This window comes from Sciurus carolinensis, chromosome 3, assembly GCF_902686445.1.
Source record: "Sciurus carolinensis chromosome 3, mSciCar1.2, whole genome shotgun sequence".
Lineage (NCBI taxonomy): Eukaryota > Metazoa > Chordata > Mammalia > Rodentia > Sciuridae > Sciurus > Sciurus carolinensis.
In genome coordinates, this window is record NC_062215.1 from 16778527 (window position 1) to 16801417 (window position 22891).

Genomic DNA, 22891 nt, shown 5'->3' on the forward strand with positions numbered 1-22891 from the left:
CAAAATGTAAAAGAATGTGATTGTCCCAGCTTCCTGCTTATCTTAGATACATAACTGATGACTCTGAGCCAACTAATATTGTAACTTATAAATTTAGTTTATTCAGCATATAGCTAGTAAACATTCATTTTTACTTTTAATTCCTTTTTAAAAACAATATTAAGATTGTTTCTATATTTTGAACATAAATAACAAATTATGTCTGCCATAGTTTTTACTTATTCCTACTGCTGTGTATATAAGGTCTTGTTGTTATTGGGTTGGAGGTCATGGTTTGTTGGGGTTTTTTATGTGTGGGGGGGTTGTGTTTTGTTTTGTTTTGTTTTGTTTTGTTTTTTTCAGTGTTGGGGATCAAAGCCAGGGCTTTGCACATGCTAGCCTAGTGCTTTACCACTGAGCTACACCCCACTCCATGTTTTTTAAATAGCTCTAATAATTAACATGAAAAAAATTTGTTCAGGTAAGCAGGATATTTCTTATAATAAGATTTCTATGGTGGATCTTCATAGATATATAGTAAAAGAAAAATATTTGATATTGTGCTTATAATAAGCACTGAAAAAAGTTTTCTGAAGCTCTTTACATAATGTTCTTTTATATAGGTATATGGCAGTAGAAGCCAAAGTACCATTTAGTGAAACATTTCTGTGGTGTAGGGTGTCTTCTGTGAGAATTAAATAAAAACATGTATTTTAAACTTCTACTACCATGCTTAAGAGATGTTTAAGAAACGGAAACTAAGTAACTCATGCTAATATATGAATGTCCCTCCTTAACCTTCTAGAAATGTTTCTTCTTGTTATTTTTACTGTTTTACTCCTGAACATCCTGAGTCTGCAAAAGTTTGGGTCCCCCCGCCCCCCGCTCTCTCCTGCAAAAGCTTTATCTATGATAGTTTCCTAGTAAGTGGAAATAGGAGGTTCAAAACTACTAAAAAAGGAATTGCAAAGTAGTTTACATATGAACTTTCTTAAGTCTGATTTTTTTTCAAGTTGATAACTATGGGTGTATTGTTATGGGTGCAAACTATAATTGTGGAAATTAGCTTATTACGGTTGTGAAGAAAACAGTAGAATGGTAGTGTGCCAGGTAAAGTAGACCAAAATCAGAAGAGACATTGCAGCTCAAAGACAAGTTAGGCAGCAAATGAGTGCCAAAGCAATAAAATCCACCTACTGTCTCATCCTCTTCTGCTTCTGTTCTCTGGCCGCTTACAAGATATTCCCAGAAGAGTACATGTGTCAAATAAGCATAATCAAGCCAAATAGTGAATGCAGTATATAGTTCCATGATAAATAAGGAAGGACCAGAATTGACTGTAAGTTTGTCCATTGGCTAAATGAAGAGGTCCCAATTTTGGGAAAGGAGGAAGGAGGATTATGAAGTTTTATTCTGAGGTGATGGTAAAGTATGTGAAAATACTCAGTGGATAGTCATAGAGGAAAGAATTTTTCTAGTGATAGAAATGATAAATCTCCCAGCTCTCCTAAAGGAAAAGTAGCTAAGGAACACAATATGTATACCTCATTTTAAAACTGTGAAATAAAGGGAGGCCAGCAAAAGAAGTGAGAGCATGAATAATCAAGGTAGTGTACTATTCAGGAAGTTGCACAGAATTTCAAAACAAAAGATAGATGATGACCAGTGATACTCAATGTAGAGAAGACAAAAATAAGGCCTTCGTATCCACTGAGAACGTTATTAACAACAAGTATTTGTAGTACACATTTTGAAAATTTTGTATACAATACCAGGATAATAGTTAAGTTTTGAAGAAATTTATCTGATGGTTAAAAAAAAAAAATGGTCCTTTGAAGTTGAGCTTGGTGTCACATATTTTAAACCCAGCAATTCGGGATGCTGAGGCAGGAGGATCTCAAGTTTGAAGTCAGTCTAGGCAATTTAGCAAGACCCTCTCTCAAAAATAAATAAACCAAAATATCTGGAGATGTAACTCAGTGAGTGGTAGAACACCCCAGGTTTAATCCCCAGTACCAAAGAAAGAAAGAGAGAGAGAGAAAGAAAGAAAAGAAAAGAAAGAATCCCTTGATATAAAAAATCACTTTATAAACTAAATGGTAGTTGGGTATGGTGGTGCATGCCTGTATTCCAGCAGCTCAGGAGGCTGAGGTAGGAGGATCATAAGTTCAAAACCAGCCTCAGCAACTTAGTGAGATTCTGTCTCAAAATTAAAAATAAAAAGGGCAGGTGAGGTGGCTCAGTAGTTAAATACCTCTGGGTTCAATCCCCAGTACAAGGGGGAAAAAAAACTAAATGGTAAAAAGAATAGAAATGAGATAATCAGAGAAGACAAAAGAGACAAGCAAAGTTCTTTTTTTTTTCTTCCAAGGGATCAAAAACCACTGAATGAAAGATTGGAAAAATAAGAAATAGTAACAATAAAGAACAATATCAGGGCTGGGGAGATAGCTCAGTTGATAGAATGCTTGCCTTGCAAGCACAAGGCCCTGAGTTCTATCCCCAGCACCACAAAAAAAAAAAAAAAAAGGAACAATATCCCTTGAATTTTGAAAGTTTTCACATGACTTTTAAAAATCTATTCCTGTGAACTTCTATAGAACTGTTTTCTAAGTGCCAAAGGAGAAGTATAAAATCTTACTATATTGCTTTTTATTTTTATGTATAGGAAATTAAATCATAAAATAGTAGCTATCTTAAAATTTTTAGCACTTAACCCCAAAATGAGAAGGTATGTGATAAATGGAGGATGATCACAATGAATTAAATAGAATAGTTCCTGGGAATTTTGAGCCTTTCTCCTGAAACTAAAGTAAAGATGAAAAGGTAGTAGAGAAGTAAAATTCCTTTGATGTTAAAATAAGGAAGTAGACTATTATACTAATATAGCAGTTGGCAATAATGATATTCATAATTTGTGTTTTAAGATAACAGTGTATGAGCTCCTCCATTGCAAAAATGTAGCTAGGAGCATCATGGTGTCTTTTATTACTTATAGTGCAATTGATAATCACAAACCTTAGACTTTTTGTGTTTTACAGTCTGTTGCCAGAATGGGTCAAACTGGAACAAAGTCTGTCTTCTCACAGAGTGGAAATAGTCGAGAGGTCACTCCAATTCTTGTTGCACAAACACAAAGTTCTGGCCCACAAACAAGGTATTTATTGTGATGTCATCAGTTCTCATTGTTCAACTTTTCTTGATGTAAAACTTTATATTTTTAGAGTTCAGGCAGGTATTGACTTTCGAAAATTTCTAGTGTGACTGTTATAAATTTTGAATATGTAAAACTTGACATCTGCAACTTCTGAAAAGACTAATATAATTTTAGTTGAATTTTATAATGCAAGTAACACAATAGTTACCTAAAATAACTTTTTCCAATACTCTAATTACCTCTTAGATTTGTTTAAACTAAATATTGTAAGCATTCCTTCAAAATAATTTTCTTTTTATGTATATGACCTCTGCAGATCAAGTACAGATAGTTTTCATTCTCCCCTTCCCCCATTATGCATGTCTATACATAGATCGTAAAATTAAACTTCAAATCTTCAAATACAGAAGTCTTAAAATAGACACAAATGTGCGTATTCCTTGACTACCTAAAAGGCCTAAATGTTCCTCTAATGCTCGGATGGTAAGTGTAATAATGAATGCCAGCTTGCTCATAGTGTTTGCTTGGGGCTCATTATGAGAAGGAACTGAGGCCCCCTCCCAAGAAACATTATATAGGATGAGTATATGCTAATCCTAAAGAATATATAAACCTATGTGTAATTATCATCAACTATTAATAATTTTTATTTTTTTGTATTGTTCATTCTATTTTTATCTGTTTTATTGCTTGAATTTTTTAAAGCTGCCATAAAACAGATTGAGTATTCCTAATCTGAAAATCTGAACTATTCTGAAATATGAAATTTTTTGAATCCCAACATAATACTCAAAAAGTTTCAGGCTTTAGAGCAGTTTACAGTTAAGATTTTCAAATTAGGGATTAGGGATGCTCCACTGGTAAAATCTATTACATAAATATTACACATTTGGAGTCGGGGGGTGGGGGACAACTCTGAAATGCTGCAATCTGAAACACTGTGGTCCCAGGCATTTTAGATAATGGACATTCAACCTGTACCACGAACTGGGTGACTTAAAACAACAGAAATTTATTCTCTCCCACTTTTACTTTTTTTACTCTCTCCCGATGTTGCTATAGTATCTCACTGTTTTAAAGCTTATAAGTTTGTAGGCAGGGCCATTCTCCCTCCAAAGTCTGTGGGGGAGACCTCAGAAGCCTATCAGAAATCACAAGCTTCTGATAGACTTGTGACAGCATAACTCAGTATCCACTTATATCTTCACATGGCAATCTTTCTGTGTGTCTCTGTATCCAGATTTCCCTCTTGTAAGTATGCCAGTCATACTGGATTAGGACCTCTCCCCACCTTATAACCTCATCTTAACTTGAGTACATCTGCAAAGATCCTATTTCCTAAATAAAGTCAAATTCACAGATACCAAGGGTGAGGTCTTCCACATATTTTGCTTGAAGTTTTCCCACAATTTACTAATAGTCTGTCCATTTTTTTGTTTTTAGGTTTTTTCCTCTCTGTTTCATTTTGGGTAGTGTTTATTACCTTGTCTTCAAATTAATCTTATTTCTATAATGTCCAATTTATTGTTAATTCATGTAGTTGGGAGTTTTGTTTTTTTTTTCTTTTTTTAATTTCAGACATTCCTTTTTCATCTATAGAACTTTTGCTGGTGGGAATGGGGGAGTAACCAGGGATTGAACTCAGGGACACTTGACCACTGAGCCACATCCCCAGCCCTATTTTGTATTTTATTTAGAGACAGGATCTCACTGAGTTGCTTAGTGACTCACCTTTGCTGAGGCTGACTTTGAAATCTCAATCCTGCCTCAGCCTCCCAAGCCACTCGGATAACAGGCGTGCACCACTGTGCCCAGCTAGAAATTTGATTTGCTTGTCTCCTTACTCATCTATGCTTTCTTCTGCCTTTTTAAGTAGACGGAAAATTAGTCCTTTTAATGTTCTTATCCAGAAGTCTATTACTGTTGTCATTTCTAGTTATGTACCTTATTATTGGTGTTACATTGTTGAGTGCTGGAATTTTTTTTTTGTACCAGGGATTGAACTCAGGGGTGCCTAACCACTGAGCCACATCCCCAACCCTTTTTTATATTTTATTTAGTGACAGGGTTTCACTGAGTTGCTTTGGGCCTCTCTCAGTTGCTGAGGCTGGCTTTGAATTCACAATCCTCCTGCCTCAGCCTCCCAAGTCACAACTCGACCAGCTGGAATTTTTTTTTATTATTATTATCATTCCTTTAGATATTTTTAAGATTTGTTATGGGATGCGGCTAAGTTATTTGGAAACAGTTTGATTTTTTTTAAGTTTGTTAGGTGGAACAGGAATAGCCTTTAAACTAGTTTTGCCCCCACTATTGAGAGAGTACTCTTTAAGGCCTATTTAGTATGAGATTTGTGCTTTCCACCTATTCCCAACCAGGATGAGCTCCAAGAGCTGTTTTGCCTGCTCCTTTCCAGTAGTTCATACCCCAGTGCTGAGTAGTTTCCTCACTGCAATTCTGTAATGTAATTCTGATGCAAACCACCCAGACTTAGAACAGACTCCAAAGATTAAGATCAGTCTGCAACAAGAGCTGTCTGAAGTGTACTCATTTCAGACAGCAGTTGCAGGTGCAGAGTTCCCCAGGCAACCTACATTTTTGACCAACTCAGTACATATTGAGGGTTCCCATTACTCCTTCATATTCAGTAAGTTCCTAGAACAACTCAGAATTCAGGAAAATACTATACTTATGATTAGAGTTTTATTGTGAAGAATACAAATCAGGACCAAATAACTGAAGGGTCGGTTTTGGAAGGGTCCCAAACACAACCTTTTATGTCCTTTTCATGGAATCAGGACCCATCACCCAGTGCATCATTATGTTTACAGACCAGAAATTCCAACTAAGGTTTGATGTTCAAAGTTTTAATAGGAGGGCTGGGGAGATAGCTCAGTTGGTAGAGTGCTTCCCTTGCAAGCGTTAAGGCCCTGGGTTCGATCCCCAGCACCGCAAAAAGAAAAAAAAAAAGAGTTTTAATGGGGATTTAATTATGTAGGCATGGTTGATGAAATCATTGGGGACATGATTAAACTCACTCACCAGCCACCCTGCCCTTCCTGGAGAAGGTCAGGCTGATGTCACCTAGCTTAAAGGTTCAACTCTAATTACATGGTGGATCTTTGCAGCATGACCAGCCCCATCATTTTCTCCACATAAAGTATTCTCCAAAATTCATTTCTATAAATTTTCTAAATTTTTTCATATTTTTTTTAAAACCAGAAAAAATGATGTTATTTGCATACACGGACTAAACAATATCACTGGCACATAGTGATATGCCTGTTGATGGCGGTAGAGCCTTAATTTCAAACTGTGGCAGTCTGTTTCCAGAGCATATTCCTTTCACTGCTAAACCCCTTGTTAACCAAATGGAAATTATAAAGATTCATACATTGGTTACATAATATGAAATAAATAAATACACACCCATTTTTTCAAACTCTCTATTACTCTTCATTTTTCTGGTGCCTCAGACTTAGGGCTTCTTCCTTTCCTTTTATTTTACATTTTCTTATATCACGTGGGCCTTGGGAGCTAACAGAAGCCTAACAAAAATTATAAGACTTTTATCTCTGTAAGAAGAGTTTATCCTCCCAGCTCTAGAAGTCTCTTGCTAATTGTTACCTCTACCTCCACAAAATTTATGTTATCCTCATTCAGTGAGTCTTCTGTTTAAAACAATCTTAGCAACATTTTCAGGCTGTTCCTCCTTGCTCCATTTGATGAAGTTCTTCCTACTTCTTGACAAAACTCTTTTCTGTGATTAGATAATCATGCTGATAATATGATTCATATTTGCAGTATAAATTGTAATAGTTATTTCTACCAAATTGAGGTATTGTACTTTTAAAAATGAAATTGGTCAGCCCAAATGTTCTTACTTGCCTAAACCCTGCACTGGGGCTCTGTGTTTTGAAAGAATTAAGAACCATCCTGGACATGATTTATTCACTGGGCAGCATCTCTTTTATTTGTAGAACCTTATTTAATTCAGAATTAGGTAACTTGTAGGATTTCCTAAAAATTATAAACAACTTAACCCACTCTCAATTAGATCATTTCAAGTTTTAAATTTGCTTGCTTTCTGAGAATGGAATTCTTATATCTTGGGATTTGCCTTTAAAGTAAAAATATATCCAAGTTAATTGTCAGATTCCTTTTGCTCTAAACAAAATAAACCTTTGCTACAACTGTTTGAATTTATAGGGAAATTATTTGTCAAGTTTCAGTTGTTCTGGTGGTATTTATTTGTTTTAAAAAAAAACAAAACCCCACATTTAGATGATCTATGCCCAGTTGCAATTTCCTTTCTCCCTAATTTTTTTTTTTTTTTACATTTTTTGAAACAATCTTTCATTTCTGACATAATTTTCCAAACTTTTTTATGCTGCAAAGGGCTAAAGATAATTGGCTTATAGATGTGCTTGTCATATTTATTGGCCCTAAATATTTTTTGGATTAAGTTCAAATGATCAGTTTCAATTAGAGTGAAGATCTATACTACAGTGTTTATTATTTTACAATAACGTGAGTAGTTTTTAAATGGTGAGTTTTCATAAAGGGACCAGAAAGGGGGACTGGGGTTGTGACTCAATGGTGGAGCACTTGGTTCAATCCTCAGTGTCACATAAAAATAAGTAAAATAAAGGTATTGTGTCCATCTACAATTAAGTACACACACACACACACACACACACCTTTTTTATAAAAAAGGAACCAGAAAGGACTGACCAAACTCACCAACTTTAGAATACTTACACGAGGAATGATAATTTTTTTTAATATGGCTAAATTTGAAACTATAGTTAATGGTCATAAAGTGAATTTTAAAAAATGTTTTATCACTTTTTTAGTACAACACCTCAGGTATTGAGCCCCACTATTACATCTCCCCCAAATGCACTGCCTCGAAGAAGTTCTCGACTTTTTACTAGTGACAGCTCTACAACCAAGGTAATTTAAAGAATTCTGGATGTCACATTTACTTAATGCTTTCCCTGATAAAATTTCTATTCATTGATGACTTTATAAATAAAGACTATTTTGAAGTTTTAAAATATTTTTTTAATTTGGAAGGCTAGCTATAATTTCTTGGTCCTTTGGTAAATGTTATGTAACATTCCTTTTTGGTATTGGAGATTGAACTCATTGGGTGCAACATTGAACTACGTCCCCACCCCTTTTTATTTTTTATTTAGTTGTCAGGGTCTCACTAAGTTGCTGAGACTGACCTTAAACTTGCAATTCTCCTGCCTCAGCTTCACAAGCCACTGGTATGTAGGCATGCACCACTGCACCCCACTGTTATATAGCATTCTTGAAATGATACAATTATATTAAAGCAACAGTGGTGATCAGGAGTTAGGCCTGAGCAGAGGATGTGCTATTAAAGCATAGCACTGCGGGGCACAGTGGCATGTGCCTGTAGTTCCAGCAACTGAGGAGACTGAGGCAGGAAGATCACAAGTTGGAGGCCAGCCTCAGCAACTTAGTGAGACCATGTCACTTCAAATGAAAAATGAAAAGGGCTGAGATGTGGCTGTGGTTGAGCACCCCTGGGTTCAAACCCTGGCACCAAAAAAAAAAAAAAAGCATAGCACAAAATGATTTCTTTGTGATAGTAGAATAATTCTATATCCCAAGCATGGCGGTTGATTTCATAAATCCATTCATATGATAAAATTACACAGAACTGTATACACACACACACACATGTACGCAAGAGTTCAAATGAAAACCAAAATCCAAATGCGGTCAGTAGTTCAATTCATAGTACTGTATTTCAGTTTCTTTGACATGATTTTACACTATGGTTATATGTTATCACTGTTTTCTTATGAATTGAAATTATTTTAAAATTAAAAGTTTAAAAAATTTAAAGGGCTTCATTAAGCCTTTGTTAAATTTTCTTGGTCCATTATCTGGATAACTTTTAACTTTGATGTATCCAGATTAACAATTTTTTGACTTATCATTTAAGTACTCTGAGACAACTAGATAGTATTGTATCCCTTGTTTTCTTACTGTAAAATAATAAATGAGAATGTGATATACTTTCAAAAAAGAACAACACAATGCTGATTCACCTCAATCATGATAAGTAAATTCAATTTATGTTTAGAATTATTGAATTTAGAACTGACTTGGAAGACTTTTTTTTTTTTAATTTCTTCTGAGAAAAATATAGATTAATCAAGATTATACATTTAAATCTAATACTTGAGAAAGGGTTGAGGGAGAAGTCTAAAATATATGGAATTTTACCCTTTTACAGGAGAATAGCAAAAAATTAAAAATGAAGTTTCCACCTAAAATCCCAAACAGAAAAACAAAAAGTAAAACTAATAAAGGAGGAATAACTCAACCTAACATAAATGATAGCCTGGAAATTACAAAATTGGATTCTTCCATCATTTCAGAAGGGAAAATATCCACAATCACGCCTCAGATCCAAGCTTTTAATCTACAAAAAGCAGCTGCAGGTCTGTTTTAAATGCATAATATTCTGTTTATTTTATATTATTATGTACTTATTTTAAGTAATTTCTTTATATTCATTATACTGCTTTCATTGTTAGGTAGATGGAATTTTTAATGTATTAGTTTGTAATCAGCCTTTCTAAAAACTAGTTTTATTGTTTCCCTCCTTTGTTTACTATATTGTTTTCTCCTAGAAGGTTTGATGAGCCTTCTTCGTGAAATGGGAAAAGGTTATTTAGCTTTGTGTTCATACAACTGCAAAGAAGCTATAAATATTCTGAGCCACCTACCTTCTCACCACTACAATACTGGTTGGGTACTGTGCCAAATTGGAAGGGCCTATTTTGAACTTTCAGAATACATGCAGGTAAGTATAGAAAATAGGTATATATGTCTTTCTAGAAATAATTTAAGTGTAATTAAAATGGTCATGCTTGGCCCTGGAGTTGTGGCTCAGTGGTAGAGCACTTGCCTGGCATGTGCAAGGCCCTGGGTTTGATACTCAGCATCACATATAAATAAATAAAATTAAAGATCCATTGACAAGTAAAAATATATTTTTTAAAAAATGTTCATGCTTAAGAAGACAATCTAAAACGTCAATATTTGTTTATTATATTATGTTTCTATAATTATTTTCTCAGGTGTTAGGGATGTAGCTCAGTAGCAGAATGCTTGCCTATCACACCAAGGTTTGGGGTTTGATTCCCCAGCACTGGAAGAAAGAAAAGAAACCTATCTTATCAGTATTTATAATTTATCAATAAATTCCTTTTTGCTTTAAGGGATAACTTAAATTCTTCAGGCTTTCTTGAGAGAGATTTGTGAGAACAAAACTATTAATGCACTCTTAACGCAGAATGCCTTGTCCTCTGCTTATTTAGATCTGAAAATTCATATTTATCATGTAATAGATATATATAATCCAAGTTCTTATACAATATAGTTATTTTTTAACTATTGTTATTTATTTACTTATTTATTTTTGGTACTAGGGAATTGAACTCAGGGGCACTTAACCACTGAGCTACATCCCCAGCCCGGTTTTTATTTTGAGTCAGGGCCTCACTAAGTTTCTGAGGCTGGCCTCAATCTTGGGATCCTCCTGCCTTGGCCTCATGAGTCACAGATTATAAGTGTGCACAACACTATGCCCAACTCTTTAATGTGTTTTAGAAACTTGAAGAATGCTATGAAGAAAATTATGTTTAATTGAGGACACAATATCCTTATCACAAGACTTTTATCCTTTTAATTTTAATTAAATCTGTTACTTAAGTTACCTGTTGTTTTGGGGTTTTATGTGTGTTTTTATTTGGGGTTTTGGTTTTTTTGGTTTGGGGAGTGTTTTTGTTGTGATACAGGGGATTGAAACCAGGGGCGCTGTACCCTGAGTTAATCCCAGGCCTTTTTATTTTTGTATTTTGTGTTAGGGTCATGCTAAGTTATAGAGGTTGACCTTAAACTTGTGATTCTCTTGCCTCAGCCTCCTGAGTAGCTAGGATTATAGGCATGTGCTACTGTGCTTGACAGGTTGTCTGTTTGTAGAGAAAAGGAAAGGATGGTTAACTTAAATTAAAAAAAAAAAAAAAAAAAAAAAAAAATTGTAATTTCCAATTTAAATGACTTCTATTCAGAGCATTTTCTCCCCACCTCTAAGCTTAAAAAGAAAACAGCAACCAAAAAAAAACCCTTTAAGAAATTAGTCTAATATGGATTAAAGTTGACAAGGTTACTTTATAGAATGTATTTCAGTGCATATTATGTTCTGTACTCTCTAATACAGCAAGGCAATTTCTTGCCTCCAGGGGAGTATATTACCTTCTAGTAAGAGACAGATTATAAGCCAATAAATGTGTAAGGACAGGTAGCAGGAAGTCATATGAAGGAAAATGAAGCATAGTAAGGGGACTGAGGGGCGGTAAAAGTATGGTGCTGCCCTTTTTTTTTTTTTCCTCCCCTTTTTAAAATGAGCTCAAAGTCAAATTATTCTTCTATTCATGAGCTGTGCAAAGATTCAAGGGGAAAGTGTTCTTCCAGGCAGAGAATAAATGCAGACGTATCTATTCATGTAATTTTGTATAGTTCCAAAAGAGAATTATAGCCAGAAAGCCTGACTCACTGCTAGGAGTTCCATGTTGGGATTATGGCCATTTACTGGTACATAGTATATATACAAAAAAGCAAAAGCTGTGTTTGGAAACCCTTTTCAAAATTAATTCTAGTTTATTGTTTATAGTTTGGAATACCTAAATTTTGTTGTTTTCCATAGTCACAGACCAGTGAATGACCTGAGTATTTAAAAACAGCCTTTTTCCCCCAGCTTAATTTTATTTTTTCCATTTTCTTTCTTTGTATACCTTAATGAATTTTCAAAAGAAGCAATAGATTCTGAAATATTTGAAAACAAAAGGTACCTGTGTTTGTTATTTGTGCATGGGGAAGGAGGGCAGGCTACTAAGTAAAGAACCCAGGGGTATCTACCTCTACCACTGAGATATAGCCACAGGCTTTTATTTTATTTTATTTTATTTTATTTTATTTTATTTTTATTTTATTTTATTTTAAAGACAGGGTCTCCCTAAGTTGTCAGGACTGGACTTGAACTTGTGATCTCCTTTTAAGAGAATTTAGGGGCTGAACACAGTGGTACACACCTATAATCCCAGGGCCTTGGAAGGCTGAGACTGAAGGATCACAGGTTCAAAGCCAGACTCAGCAACTTAGCAAGATCCTATCTCAAAAAGGGTTGTGGGGGCTGGGACTGTAGCTCAGTGGCAGAATGCTTGCCTAGCATGTGAGGCACAAGGTTCGATCCTCAGCACCACTTAAAAAAATAAACAAGATAAAGGCATTCTGTCCATGTACAACTACAAAAAAATTTTAAAAGGGGAAAGGACTGGGGGGGTGTCACTCAGTGGTTAAGCACCACTGGGTTCGATTCCTGCTACCAAAAATAAAATAAGAGATTTTTAGGTAAGTTACAAATCATTCATTCAGCTAGTGCTTAGATACCATCTGGCATTTCTTGGGAATAAATTCCAGATTTTAATAGCTATCTTTTCTTTATTTTCTACCTTCATTTCATTAAGAATATTCCAAATATTCTTTATTCTAAACTGAAGCTTCAGAATTTTGATATTGAGAAGGTGGGAACTACAGTTTCTGCCAGGTATGGTGTTAGTGTATGTGCTCAATATGTCACAGGGTTGCTAGCCATCTTATTTTCAACTCAGTCTCTCAGAAAGTCAGTGCAAAAATCAGAAGTCATTCTTCTATCTTTGCTGGAAGGGTTATTCTGTAAAGCCATTATTAAAACCTTAAAGTGTTTTTTAAGAAGAAAATATCAACTTGTCTGTTTTTTTGTTTTGTTTTGTTTTTCTCCAGTGCTAGGATTTGAATCCAAGGCCTTGCACAGCGAGGCAAGCATGAGCTAAATCCCCTGTCCTAGAGTTCATGTTCTTACCATAACTTTGTACATAAAAAGTAGGTTAAGTGTGATATGACTGTATCAACATTTGACCTATACCACAGAAGGTTGCTTATTTTGTCCTTGTATTATTAATAATTTACTTTAAAAAATATAACACAAGGCAATATTTTGGTCCTATGAAGGTAGTGACCAAAACTCTGCTTGCATATATATAATTCGTATCAGCTTGTTTCCCCTTACTAGTTTTTGTATTTCAGGCTGAAAGGATATTCTCAGAAGTTAGAAGAATTGAGAATTATAGAGTTGAAGGCATGGAAATCTATTCTACAACACTTTGGCATCTTCAGAAAGATGTTGCTCTTTCAGTTCTTTCAAAAGACTTAACAGACATGGATAAAAATTCACCAGAGGTATGTTGACCAAAACACTTTGCTTGTATAGTTACCTTTTGATCACCCTTAACAAGTGGAGATGAATCAGATACAGTCTTGCATCACTTAAGAATAAGGATATATTCTGATAAATGTGTTGTTAGGTGATTTTTTTCATTGTGCAGAACATCAAAGAGTACAGCTACATAAAAGCCAATGTAATATCTCTCTGCAGTAATAATCTTAAGGGACCATTGTCATATATGGTGTTCATCAGTGACCAGAATGTCTTGACTATTGTTCAAAGCTATTTAGTATCAACTGCACTTATTTTCCTCCTCATAGGCAGGGACCTAGAGAAGAGAAGATCCTAGAATATGTCAGGTGCAATTCAAAAATAGAGTAATTAAAAAGCAGTTGGTTCATTTAGAATTAATCAATGACTGTACTAAAGTTGCTATTAACCAATGTTAGATAGAGATAATTGAGCGAAAGTAATATAGATCGAAGGAAATGCCAATTTTAAAATAAATTAGTAATATTAATTGCCATTTTAGGATATAAGCACAATTAATTCACATCTTTCAGGTTTTGGGGGTTTTGTTGTTTGTATTTTTCTTGGTTCGGTATAAAAGAGTAGAATTTATGCAAGTAATAAGAAAAAACAGCTTAAGACTTGTATTTCAGGGCATCTCAAGAATATTTAGTGGGTCTGGGGTTGCAGCTCAGTGGTAGAGTGCTTGCCTAGCATGCGTGAGGCACTGGGTTCTATTCTTAGCACCACATACAAATAAAGTAAAGGTCCATTGACAACTACAAAAAGAATATTTAGTGAGCCAGGCATGGTGGCACACACCTGTAATCCTAGCAACTTGCAACTTGGGAGTATAAGGCAGGAGGATCCCAAGTTCAAGACCAACCTCAGCAACTTAGGGAAACCCTGTCTCAAAATGAAAAATAAAAAAAGGGTGGGGGGTGTAATTCAGTGGTAAATTGCCCCTGAGTTAAATTTCCAGTTAAAAAAAAAAAAAAAAAAAAACTTGCCTTGGTAGATTCTGTTTTCTTTACTTTACAAGAGAGAAAGAAGTATTAAAATGAGTTGTGTGAGGCTGCCCTACAAACAGGTCCCAGCAGTGAAATTCGAACTTTGTCTTTACAGCACTTAGCCAGAGCTTTCTGCACTACACTCAGCTTGCCCCCAGGTTTCTGTCCTTTTTCTGTTAATTTCTATGAGAGCTGAGAATGACCTTTGGCCTCAGCTGAGAATATGCCTGTTGGGCAACTCAAATGTTGAGTTCAGTTTTTGTTTTTCAGGGGCTGGGGAGATAGCTCAGTTGGTAGAGTGCTTGCCTTGCAAGCACATGGCCCTGGGTTTGATCCCCGGCACCGCAAAAAAAAAAAAAAAAAAAAAAGTATTTGTTTTTCTAAGTGAGATATGAGATTTGATTTTAGATATAGGTTTGGTTTTGTAGAACAAAATAAAATTTTAGTCATGTATTTATTTTTTATTTCCTTCTTTTTTAAGGCCTGGTGTGCTGCGGGGAACTGTTTCAGTCTGCAACGGGAACACGATATTGCAATTAAATTCTTCCAGAGAGCTATCCAGGTTGATCCAAATTATGCTTATGCCTATACTCTACTAGGGCATGAGTTTGTGTTAACTGAAGAACTTGATAAAGCATTAGCCTGTTTTCGAAATGCTATCAGAGTAAATCCTAGACATTATAATGCATGGTAAGTGCTAAAGAAGTGCAAATGCAAAGTCTCATTGGTGGCTTTTTTTTTTTTTAAACGATAAAGAGGCATCTACCAATAAGAATTACTGAGTATTTGATATATATTTTTTGACCTGTGTATATATGGTTTTTAATGGATTATATCTTCTAAATAGTTCCATCATTGTAATGGTGGCTAAGAAAAAAAATGCCAGCTTTTACTGACACATGAATCCAAGCTTGCCTTCCCCTTAGATATATAGAAGTTCTCTAAAATTTTAAGAACTCAGTTCTTAATAGGTCTTGTTTTTTAAACGTGTGGGATCTATTCTGCTATTTTGCAGTAGTTGCAGTCTTAACCAGATTTACCACATAAAAAATGGTTTTATAAGGAGAACTATTCAAACTGGCGAACTTTTACTGGGAAGAATTTAAGTACTGAGTTGTTTAGGTAACATTATGTATCTAAATACTGAGCAAATTTATTATTCTAATTCCAGAGTAATAGCCTTTCTTTTATTTATTATTTCCACTTTCACAATCATTAGCAGTCTTTTTATACATTTCTTTAATATATATATTTTTTTTAGTTGTCGATGGGTCTTTTTATTTTATTTATTTATTTATATGCAGTGCTGAGGATCGAACCCAGGGCCTCACACATTCCAGACAAGTGCTCTACCACTGAGCCACAACTCCAGCCAAGTTTTTTTGTACCTTTTCTTCACATGTAACACTATTATAATGATAAACAAAGCAACTCAAATAAAGCTTCTGTATTGTGCTTTTTTTCTTATTCATTTGGTGCTTAATCTCCATAATCATCTATTTGTGGCCAAGAGAGGTCTCCTTGTGTAACCAAGCACACTGTATTCAGTTGACATTTTGAAAATTCAGAAGAAATGCCTGTATATCAATCCAATACACTATTGTATAGCCTTTAAAAATTATAATTTTCAAGTCTAAACAGGAATGCATGCCTTTGATATAGTAAGTAGGAGGAAGGAGAACCATCTATGACATTATGTTTACTATGATTGCAACAGACAAAGAATATGGAAATAGCATTGTTCAGCTATCAGAATCATAAAGGAAGGACCTGGCTAGAAACCTTACTAGCTATAAAACTTTAAGCAAGTTACTTCTCTGAGCTTCGTTTTCTTCCTTAAAAATGGGAATTACAGAAGCACCTATCTTCTTAATTCTAGGATTAAATGAAATAATTCACATTAAGAATTCAGCAGAGCTGAATATAGTAGTGCATACCTGTAGCCCCAGGCTGAGGCAGGAGGATCACTTGAGCCCAGGAGTTCAAGTTCAGCTTGAACAAGACCCTGTCTTAAAAAAAAAAAAAAAAGAATATAACAAAGTTCTTGGCACACACATACAGTTGAAATTAGTTGTTAAGTATATAGTATATATATAGATATATAGATATATATAGTTTTATTATATAGTTAAGTATATAGTGGTGGGTTTAAGGATGTGTTTCCTTTTTACCCCATTTTTATGGTTTTGTTTGATTAGTTGGACTGACTTGTTTTTACTTGTACAATTGTTTTTCTTCTAAAATGTTTTAATGATTTTATCATGACTTATACCTTTTGCTTCTCCTATTAGACTATCAAAATTTTTAAAATGCTAATAAATACCATGCATAACCTGTTATTAGTTGGAGTAAATTATCAGCCCGAAGTTCTGTCCCTAAAATTTTACTTTGTTTTTTCCTTGCAGGTATGGTTTAGGAATGATTTATTATAAGCAAGAAAAATTCAGCCTTGCAGAAATGCATTTCCAGAAAGCACTTGATATCAACCCTCAAAGTTCAGTTTTACTTTGCCACATTGGCGTAGTAAGTAATTTTCTAAACATTATTGCTCTGCTTTCTCCCTTTGTTGATATGTTTGTTAACAATTTAATTGCTATAATGAAAATTGAAGTTTTTGTTATTAATGTTGTTGAAACAGTATCCCAGAGCCTTTCACAGCCTAAAACATCACCTCTTGGGGTTGTTATGAGGAAACATCACTGATGTGCTCTTATCCCTTGGGCAAGTCACTTAATTTTTTAGTATTTCTGTTTTATGAATAACAAGTAATATCACCTTACAGGATAGCCAAATAGTTACTTTTTTTTTTTTTTGCAGTGCTAAGGATTGAACCCAGGGCCTCATACATGCTAGGCAAATACTACCACTAAGCAACACCCCCAATCCCTCTTTTTCAAATAAATTGCTAAAGTAGTTAATTGTTGTAAGTGATACAGAATTGATAACAGGAGATTCTTTGAACACAATTTTGAAAAGGCTGATATTAAGAGAACCACAGTAAGCCTGAAATGTATTATCTGGCTAAATTATAACACATTACTCTATGAAGGGAAAAATCAAAGTTTTGCTTGCCTTTTAAACATAAAAGTTACCAAATCTGCTCTAAAGACAATATAGTAAGCTGGGCACAGTGGAGCTCACTGTAATCCCAATGACTTGTGAGGCTGAGGCAGGAAGATGGCAAGTTCAAAGCCAACCTCAGCAATTTATCAAGGCCCTGTCTTAAAGTAAAAAATAAAAAATGGGCTAAGGCTCAGTGGTAAAATATCCCTGGGTTCAATTCCTAATATCAAGGAAAAAAAAAAAAAGAATCATGATTATCATTGTGAATAATAGTAGATTGGGAGCCAGAGGACATAAGGTCTTCATCCCTTTAAGCAAATTCAATACATTTATTCTGACTCATGTTCTCATCTTTAATTGCTTGATTGGAAGAGATTTAAAAAAAAATCTATTAATCATTTGGCAATCAATTGGTAAGTTTACTTAAGACAATAACAGACCATACCACCTCATCTTTAATAGTGTTTTTACGTTGATACTGAATAACATTATTTGGTTCTCACTTTCCTTCAAAAATATCAGGAGGTAACATTAACATGACCTTTATTTATTATAGGTTCAGCATGCACTAAAAAAATCTGAGAAGGCTTTGGATACCCTAAACAAAGCCATTGTTATTGATCCTAAGAACCCTCTATGCAAATTTCACAGAGCCTCAGTTTTATTTGCAAATGAAAAATATAAGGTAAGATATATATCTGAATTATCTTCCACATTGTATTTATTGCTCAAGTTTTGTCCTTTTTAAAAATAAACTAAAAGTTATCCTGAAGCAGTGGCACACACCTTTAATCCTACTTAGGAGACCAAGGCAGAGGGATCACCAAGTTCAAGGCCAGCTTTGGCAACTTGGCAAGACCTTGTCTCAAAATAAAATTTTTAAAAAATAGATAGGTTATTTATATTTTAAATTTTTTATCTGAGGCCATTCATTTTCTCATTTAGTTGTTCAGTGGACAACTAATTAATTTATTTATATGCAGTGCTGAGAATCCAACCCAGTACCTCACACATGCTAGGCAAGCACTCTACCACTGAGCTACAAGTCCAGCCCCTCTCCGTTTTCTTTTGTGATACTTTTAGGAAGGATGAGTATGTGGACATTTAGAAATATGTGGTTATCCCTTGTAAAGATCCATGTAAAGAAAGGCAGTTTTTCTCTCAGGAAGATATCTTAAAGGTAAGAGGTAAACGATCCTTTTAGGACCAAAATAAGTGAATAAGTGACAAATTAATGTGTGTGTATTCAAAAAATACTTATTGAGCTGGGATATAGTTCATTGGCAGAGGGCTTGCCGAGCATGTACAGGCCTTGAGTTTGATCCCCAGCACCTCCAAAAAAGGGGGGGGATATTAAATACCTACAGTATGTACTTGGAACATAGCAGTAAGTAACACAGTCATGTTTCCTTCCTTTGTGTAGCATACCATTTAGTACCCCTCTACAGGGAGAACATATATCAACCAATAATTCCAAAAATAATATGTGTGGAACATAAAAGCATAGTGAGTTGTGAGAGCTTGTAACAAGGTGACTAGATCAGATCTGATGTGTTTTGCTCCTTATTTTTCACTCTGTTTTTCAAATTATGTAAGATGATAGAAATACTGAGGGAAGAAGATAAAACTGAATAAGAGAAAAAAAGATATAAAATGACATGGGTTTTCTTAAAATATTTATACATATTCCCACATAAGTGTATTTATATGTGTGAGGATGATACATACATTTTGTCGCAAGGAAAATAGTACTGTATTGACTGTTTCACATCCTGTTTTTGGTTTTTATTTTTAAACATACAGTTAAGCATCTACATAAGCATACATAAGCATCTACATCCATAGAGAATGGACCATAATTTATTCAATAGCGTGCAATTAAATACCATGATAACTTCTAGTCTTTTACAATAGATGTTGGGCTAAGTATTCTTATGACTTGGTAATTTTTTTTTTATTATATCCCTGGGACAAATTCTTAATAGGTGGATTATGGAACCAGTGGTTGGTTACAATGCAGTTTTTAAACTGCTTAATCATCCTCACAAATAGGTGGCATCTTTTCTTGGGGCACTCTACCTCTGAGCTATATTCCCAGCCCTTTTTATTTTTAATATTGAGACAGGGTCTTAACTAAGTTGCCAAGACTGATCCCAAACTTGCAATCCTCCTGCCTGAGCCTCCCGAGTCCCTGGGAATACAGGTGTGTGCACCTGGCCACATCAATTTAAGTTCTTTTTCACTGAAGATGTGAAATCAATTTTCAGTGAAGATGTAAGTGTACACATGTAAGATGTGCACTTATATCTTCAATGATTACAATACTCATTTCCCCTTATTCATGCTAACTTTATGTAACACCAGAATATATTCATTTTTATATTTGTCCTGTTGGCAGGTTAAAGAAATGGAATAGCATATTGTTTGGGAAACTAGTTTTATTTTTAATGATGATATCTCCCCTAACCACAAATGTGATTCTTTCTCTATATTTCCTCTCATTTCCTCAACCCTTTAGCAGGGGTCAGAAGATAACTACACAGTTTTTAACTCAGGGCTCAAACTTTAATAGGCAGGTTGGTATTCGATGCTTAACACTTCCATCAGGAAGACAGTCCATACAGAACTGTAGACTTAATTTGTGTTCTACAGCCTAGTTTTCAAAACACTTTCATATGGTTCTACAGATAATATGAGATTATTGTTATTTTTAACTAAATTAGTGATAAAATCAAAAGTTGTCACCACCTGCATCTTTTACAAAGTTCAGTGTACTCTAGTGAATATCTGACATTTCTTTGTTCCTATTGTCACATAGACATTTTTTGTGCATTTTATTTTTATAATAGGAATTAATGCAATATGAAAGTACATCGATTAAGATCTAGTAAGCTTTTGTTAAGATGATTTGGAAAATCTAACAAATATACTTGATCACAGCTTTGTAAAATTTTATTACACTAAGGTTCTTCTTTGCCTTTTTCAGTCTGCTTTGCAAGAACTTGAAGAATTGAAACAAATTGTTCCCAAAGAATCCCTTGTTTACTTCTTAATAGGAAAGGTAAAAATTGGGACCATGGTCCTACACTGTGACTTTCATAACAAATACTAACTTTTGAAAAATAAGTATAATGCTTATTGTATAACACCTATTGAGAAATTCAACTAGAGCTCTAAGTGCTCTGGGGATAATGGGTTTAGTTCTATCATTTAAGAGGATGATATCATAATGAAAGCACGAACCCTATAATTCTAACCTGTGGTACTAGTAGATAAACACTTGCAGTCCAAGACTAGTAATAAATAACCAAAACTACCTCATGGAAAATCCTTCAGTTGTCAATAAAATACTTACAAAACCCTCAAAAGAAGAACATCAATGACACTGTGTTGTCTTGATTCCCATGGCCAGGATTTTATAGATTGGGCCACCAGATGCCAACTGGTTTGTGTGTCTGGGTGCCCTGGACAGATGTTAAGAGTTGGTGAAATTCCATTTAAAATCAATGTGAGTGAGTGTTAATCAAGCAGCTTCTGTAGTCCATTTCTTCCTGTTGTCAGTGTTCCAGAATGAGGTTTATTGAAAACTCACTATCTGAAAGATTAAAAGGAAGGAATTCTTAAAAATAATATCCAGTTATATTATAAAGGAATTCAAGAACTGGTATGACATTATAGGATTAAAATGCCCTTCCCATGAGAATAGATTTAGAGCATATAAATCAAGAGCCTAATTTATATTATAAATGTTTAAGATTTTATAGTCAAAGCTCACAACTTAATGAAAAATGTAGTGCTGCTGTTTATTTTTAGGTTTACAAGAAGTTAGGTCAAACGCACCTCGCCCTGATGAATTTCTCTTGGGCTATGGATTTAGATCCTAAAGGAGCCAATAACCAGATAAAAGAGGCAATTGATAAGCGCTATCTTCCAGATGATGAGGAGCCAATAACCCAAGAAGAACAGATCAGTGAGTATCATACATAGAATTTTGAATATTCTACCTTTTACATAAGGATTTATGGGCTGCTTCTTTATTTTCCTAACTGTGATATTTTCTTTATACAAAATGAAATTTTAGAGAAATCAAATAGGGTGATGTAATACTAAAGTGCATATGTAGTCAGATATTAAGTTTCAGTTCCGGACAGTTCTGGATCTAGTTTACTGTATAATAACAAATCCATTGCTGATTTTTTTTTTTTTTTAACCTGGACCTCAATTTATGTTTGGATATGTAACTAATACTGCCTTATCTATCTGCTTTATAGGAATGTAGCAGGGGGGCCAAGCATGGTGGCGCCATACCTGTAATCCCAGCAATTTGGGAGGCTATGGCAGGAAGATCGCAAGTTTGAGGCCAGCTTCATCAATTTATCAAGGCCCTAAGTTACTTAGTGAGATCCTGTCTTAAAATAAAAAATAGGGCTGGGGAGATAGTTCAGTTGGTAGAGTGTTTGCCTTGCAAGCACGAGGCTCTGGGTTTGATCCCCAGTACTGAAAAAAATAAAAATAAAAAATAAAAAGGACTGGGCTGTGGGCTGGGATTGTGGCTCAGTGGTAGAGCACTTGCTTACCATGCGTGAGGCACCGGGTTTGATCTTCAGCACCACATATAAAAATAAAGTTGTCTACAAAGGGGAAGGGGACCGTACTGTAATCCCAGCAGCTAGTGAGGCTTAGGCAGGAAGATTGTAAGTTCAAAGCCAGCCTCAGCAACCTTGCAGGGCTCTAAGCAACTTAGTGAGACCCTGTCTCAAAATAAAGTTTTTTAAAGGTCTGGGGATGTGGCTCAGTGGTTAAGCTCCTGAGTTCAATCCCCAGCACCAAAAAAAAAAAAAAAGAATGTAGTGAAAAGAAAGAATGATAAATGTGAAAAATATATTTCAAAACACTTCTAAGTACAAAGTGAGTGAATAATAAATTTGTTAACATTTTAAAGCACTGACAGAGCTACAGAAACAGCTATTCAAATTCTATAATCCAAATAACACTTCTGGTCTGAAGGTTATGGTCTATATTTCTGTGGATCACTAGGGATTATCCTCTTAAGTGGAATGTCTGACTGAGGATAGGGAAAAAGTTATAACACTTTTTATAATGTCTCAGAGAACTATTTCTTTTTTCAATTTTTTATTTGTTCTTTTTAGATACATGTGACAGTAAAAGATATTTTGACGTGTTATGCATATATGGAGTATAACTTCCCCTTCTTGTGGTTGAACATGATGTGGAATTATACTGGTTGTGTATTCATATATAAACATAGGAAAGTTATGTCCGATTCATTCTACTGTCTTTCCTTTTCCCATTCTCCCTCACTTCCCTTCATCCTCCTTTGTCCAATCCAGTGAACTTCTA

At 34.7% G+C, this 22891-nt stretch overlaps 1 protein-coding gene across 5 annotated transcripts in view; it reads left to right on the forward strand.

Moving 5' to 3' along the window:
• The window catches only part of Cdc27 (cell division cycle 27), a 56251-nt gene that overhangs the window by 28093 nt on the left and 5267 nt on the right, over positions 1-22891 (forward strand). For 2 of the 5 annotated variants that reach the window (XM_047544707.1, XM_047544709.1), the window contains 10 exons: positions 3021-3136; positions 7993-8092; positions 9414-9621; positions 9814-9986; positions 13310-13462; positions 14949-15157; positions 16873-16990; positions 18087-18215; positions 20517-20591; positions 21344-21500. In XM_047544707.1, coding sequence (XP_047400663.1) covers positions 3021-3136; positions 7993-8092; positions 9414-9621; positions 9814-9986; positions 13310-13462; positions 14949-15157; positions 16873-16990; positions 18087-18215; positions 20517-20591; positions 21344-21500 — 1438 coding nt within the window. Of the gene's footprint in view, positions 1-3002; positions 3137-7992; positions 8093-9413; positions 9622-9813; positions 9987-13309; positions 13463-14948; positions 15158-16872; positions 16991-18086; positions 18216-20516; positions 20592-21343; positions 21501-22891 lie in introns of all 5 variants that reach the window. The other 3 variants (XM_047544705.1, XM_047544706.1, XM_047544708.1) reach the window with 3 other exon arrangements.